At 35.1% G+C, this 6,000-nt stretch overlaps 1 protein-coding gene across 1 annotated transcript in view; it reads left to right on the plus strand.

Moving 5' to 3' along the window:
• Positions 1–4,806, plus strand: part of LOC117331002 (ectopic P granules protein 5 homolog) — a gene marked incomplete at its 5' end in the record, with an annotated part of 67,712 nt that extends 62,906 nt beyond the window's left edge. The window contains 1 exon segment of the mRNA XM_033889595.1: positions 4,048–4,806. Within this exon segment, the coding sequence (XP_033745486.1) occupies positions 4,048–4,354 (307 nt within the window).
• Positions 4,807–6,000: the final 1,194 nt, after the last annotated feature.

Genomic DNA, 6,000 nt, shown 5'->3' on the forward strand with positions numbered 1-6,000 from the left:
GTATCATTGTAAAACATGCTACTGTATCACTGTAAAACACGCTACTGTATCATTGTAAAACATGCTACTGTATCACTGTAAAACACGCTACTGTATCACTGTAAAACACGCTACTGTATCATTGTAAAACATGCTACTGTATCATTGTAAAACATGCTACTGTATCACTGTAAAACATGCTACTGTATCACTGTAAAACATGCTACTGTATCATTGTAAAACACGCTACTGTATCACTGTAAAACACGCTACTGTAATATTGTAAAACACGCTACTGTATCACTGTAAAACACGCTACTGTATCACTGTAAAACATGCTACTGTATCACTGTAAAACACGCTACTGTATCACTGTAAAACATGCTACTGTATCACTGTAAAACACGCTACTGTATCACTGTAAAACATGCTACTGTATCACTGTAAAACACGCTACTGTATCACTGTAAAACATGCTACTGTATCACTGTAAAACACGCTACTGTATCACTGTAAAACATGCTATTGTATCACTGTAAAACACGCTACTGTATCACTGTAAAACATGCTACTGTATCACTGTAAAACACGCTACTGTATCACTGTAAAACACGCTACTGTATCACTGTAAAACATGCTACTGTATCACTGTAAAACACGCTACTGTATCACTGTAAAACATGCTACTGTATCACTGTAAAACACGCTACTGTATCACTGTAAAACACGCTACTGTATCATTGTAAAACATGCTACTGTATCACTGTAAAACATGCTACTGTATCATTGTAAAACACGCTACTGTATCATTGTAAAACACGCTACTGTATCACTGTAAAACACGCTACTGTATCATTGTAAAACACGCTACTGTATCATTGTAAAACACGCTACTGTATCATTGTAAAACACGCTACTGTATCATTGTAAAACATGCTACTGTATCACTGTAAAACACGCTACTGTATCACTGTAAAACACGCTACTGTATCATTGTAAAACACGCTACTGTATCACTGTAAAACATGCTACTGTATCATTGTAAAACATGCTACTGTATCATTGTAAAACACGCTACTGTATCATTGTAAAACACGCTACTGTATCATTGTAAAACACGCTACTGTATCATTGTAAAACATGCTACTGTATCACTGTAAAACACGCTACTGTATCATTGTAAAACATGCTACTGTATCATTGTAAAACACGCTACTGTATCACTGTAAAACACGCTACTGTATCATTGTAAAACATGCTACTGTATCATTGTAAAACACGCTACTGTATCATTGTAAAACACGCTACTGTATCATTGTAAAACACGCTACTGTATCACTGTAAAACATGCTACTGTATCATTGTAAAACATGCTCTCTGTATCATTGTAAAACACGCTACTGTATCATTGTAAAACATGCTACTGTATCATTGTAAAACATGCTACTGTATCATTGTAAAACATGCTACTGTATCATTGTAAAACATGCTACAGTATCATTGTAAAACACGCTACTGTATCATTGTAAAACATGCTACTGTATCACTGTAAAACACGCTACTGTATCATTGTAAAACACGCTACTGTATCATTGTAAAACATGCTACTGTATCACTGTAAAACACGCTACTGTATCATTGTAAAACATGCTACTGTATCATTGTAAAACACGCTACTGTATCACTGTAAAACATGCTACTGTATCACTGTAAAACACGCTACTGTATCACTGTAAAACACGCTACTGTATCACTGTAAAACATGCTACTGTATCATTGTAAAACACGCTACTGTATCACTGTAAAACATGCTACTGTATCATTGTAAAACACGCTACTGTATCATTGTAAAACATGCTACTGTATCATTGTAAAACACGCTACTGTATCATTGTAAAACACGCTACTGTATCATTGTAAAACATGCTACTGTATCATTGTAAAACACACTACTGTATCACTGTAAAACATGCTACTGTATCATTGTAAAACACGCTACTGTATCATTGTAAAACACGCTACTGTATCATTGTAAAACATGCTACTGTATCATTGTAAAACATGCTACTGTATCATTGTAAAACACACTACTGTATCATTGTAAAACACGCTACTGTATCATTGTAAAACACGCTACTGTATCATTGTAAAACACGCTCTCTGTATCATTGTAAAACACACTACTGTATCATTGTAAAACATGCTACTGTATCATTGTAAAACACGCTACTGTATCATTGTAAAACACGCTACTGTATCATTGTAAAGCACGCTACTGTATCATTGTAAAACACGCTACTGTATCATTGTAAAACACGCTACTGTATCATTGTAAAACACGCTACTGTATCATTGTAAAACACGCTACTGTATCATTGTAAAACACGCTACTGTATCATTGTAAAACACGCTACTGTATCATTGTAAAACACGCTACTGTATCATTGTAAAACACGCTACTGTATCATTGTAAAACACGCTACTGTATCATTGTAAAACATGCTACTGTATCACTGTAAAACATGCTACTGTATCATTGTAAAACATGCTACTGTATCATTGTAAAACATGCTACTGTATCATTGTAAAACACGCTACTGTATCACTGTAAAACACGCTACTGTATCATTGTAAAACATGCTACTGTATCACTGTAAAACATGCTACTGTATCACTGTAAAACATGCTACTGTATCATTGTAAAACATGCTACTGTATCATTGTAAAACACGCTACTGTATCATTGTAAAACACGCTACTGTATCACTGTAAAACACGCTACTGTATCATTGTAAAACATGCTACTGTATCATTGTAAAACACGCTACTGTATCATTGTAAAACATGCTACTGTATCATTGTAAAACACGCTACTGTATCACTGTAAAACACGCTACTGTATCACTGTAAAACACGCTACTGTATCATTGTAAAACACGCTACTGTATCATTGTAAAGCACGCTACTGTATCATTGTAAAACACGCTACTGTATCATTGTAAAACACGCTACTGTATCACTGTAAAACACGCTACTGTATCATTGTAAAACACGCTACTGTATCATTGTAAAACACGCTACTGTATCATTGTAAAACATGCTACTGTATCATTGTAAAACATGCTACTGTATCATTGTAAAACATGCTACTGTATCATTGTAAAACATGCTACTGTATCACTGTAAAACACGCTACTGTATCATTGTAAAACACGCTACTGTATCATTGTAAAACATGCTACTGTATCATTGTAAAACACGCTACTGTATCATTGTAAAACACACTACTGTATCATTGTAAAACATGCTACTGTATCATTGTAAAACATGATACATTGTAATTGACAGTTCATCATGTGTTGTCTGTCGAGTTGGAGATATTGACAGTTCATCATGTGTTGTCTGTGGAGTTGGAGATATTGACAGTTCATCATGTGTTGTCTGTCGAGTTGGAGATATTGACAGTTCATCATGTGTTGTCTGTCGAGTTGGAGATATTGACAGTTCATCATGTGTTGTCTGTCGAGTTGGAGATATTGACAGTTCATCATGTGTTGTCTGTCGAGTTGGAGATATTGACAGTTCATCATGTGTTGTCTGTCGAGTTGGAGATATTGACAGTTCATCATGTGTTGTCTGTCGAGTTGGAGATATTGACAGTTCATCATGTGTTGTCTGTCGAGTTGGAGATATTGACAGTTCATCATGTGTTGTCTGTAGTTCATTATGTGTTGTCTGTAGTTCATCATGTGTTGTCTGTCGAGTTGGAGATATTGACAGTTCATCATGTGTTGTCTGTCGAGTTGGAGATATTGACAGTTCATCATGTGTTGTCTGTCGAGTTGGAGATATTGACAGTTCATCATGTGTTGTCTGTAGTTCATTATGTGTTGTCTGTAGTTCATCATGTGTTGTCTGTTGAGTTGGAGATATTGACAGTTCATCATGTGTTGTCTGTCGAGTTGGAGATATTGGTGACTGTATCCTCTAGTGAATCATATTAGTGGGTTCTTTGAGTATTGTCTATAATCATTTGATTAGACATTAAACATTTGATTTCCATTACAGATTCCGTGTTGTTGCCCGCAGCCTGTCTGCTATGGTTTCCTCCCAGATTTACGGAGAGACTGTACTACGCATGCAACCAAACGAACCACTGGCCAACACCACACAGGCCAAGACTGAGATTGGAGCTCTTCAGGCCCTCAAGTCCAATAAACAGTACCAACAACACCGCAGTGAGATCCAATCAGCATGTGATATTGTGAAGAATGAACTTTGCTGTCTGCGGGATGTGTTCATACTCCTGCGTAATTTGTGTGTGGCATTCTACCCCGACAAGGAATATCTCTCTGTGGTTCACCAGTACAAATAGCTCCAGGTCATGTGATCTGATTCACCAGTACTAATACCTGGGTGACTCCAGGTCATGTGATCTGATTCACCAGTACTAATACCCAGGTGGCTCCAGGTCATGTGATCTGATTCACCAGTACTAATACCCGGGTGACTCTAGGTCATGTGATCTGATTCACCAGTACTAATACCCGGGTGACTCTAGGTCACGTGATCTGATGTGTCACCAGTAGATTATTTTTGAATATGTGTTAAAGTGTGGCAGGAGAATGTATAATATTGTTATTTGACCGACACTTTTGTGTACCTTTTCAATGTGATGCTATAATTCGATAACCATGAATAACCACTCCATGAAAATTCTCATCTTGTGATACATTGATGTAAATATCTCATCTTGTGATACATTGATGTAAATATATCATCTTGTGATACATTGATGTAAATATATCATCTTGTGGTACATTGATGTAAATATCTCATCTTGTGATACATTGATGTAAATATATCATCTCGTGATACATTGATGTAAATATATCATCTCGTGATACATTGATGTAAATATATCATCTCGTGATACATTGATGTAAATATCTCATCTTGTGGTACATTGATGTAAATATATCATCTTGTGATACATTGATGTAAATATATCATCTTGTGATACATTGATGTAAATATCTCATCTTGTGATACATTGAATGTAAATATCTCATCTTGTGATACATTGATGTAAATATTTCATCTTGTGATACATTGAATGTAAATATATCATCTTGTGATACATTGATGTAAATATATCATCTTGTGATACATTGATGTAAATATCTCATCTTGTGATACATCGATGTAAATATATCATCTTGTGATTCATTGATGTAAATATATCATCTTGTGATAAATTGATGTAAATATATCATCTTGTGATACATTGATGTAAATATATCATCTTGTGATACATCGATGTAAATATCTCATCTTGTGATACATTGATGTAAATATATCATATTGTGATACATTGATGTAAATATCTCATTTTGCAATACATTGATGTAAATACTCATCTTGTGATACATAGTCACTTTAATATGATAATTATAATACAGACCATTAATTGTCAAATTTCTTCATTGTGTCATTGAAATGATTAAATATCAGACAAAGCTCATTTCTAAGTTCTACTGTTTAGCTGTCCATCACTTATAAAGCGGTAACCGACTCTGTGGTTACATATCCAGTATTATAAAAAGCAGTAACATTCTGGGTATTATCTCCTGGTGTTGGGTCAGGATTAAAGCTCCGGACTATCACAGGAGATGTAGTACTCCGGACCATCACAAGAGATGTAGCACTCCAACAGTGCCAAGTCTCATTAGATCAACATAAAGAAGCATTTCTCCTGTGATATGATAAGTAAGAGTTTGATGTAGTTACATTTTTCATGTAGAGTTACATTTTACTGTTTAATTTTGTTTACAATTATACTTCCATGTAAAGTCTGTCAATGTTGTGCAATTACATGACCCTGTTACTGATCAATGACTGAGATATCCCTATATTTGACTGAGATATCCCTATATATGACTGAGATATCCCTATGTATGACTATGACTGAGATATCCCTATATATGACTGAGATATCCATATATATGACTGAGATATCCC

This window comes from Pecten maximus, chromosome 7, assembly GCF_902652985.1.
Source record: "Pecten maximus chromosome 7, xPecMax1.1, whole genome shotgun sequence".
Lineage (NCBI taxonomy): Eukaryota > Metazoa > Mollusca > Bivalvia > Pectinida > Pectinidae > Pecten > Pecten maximus.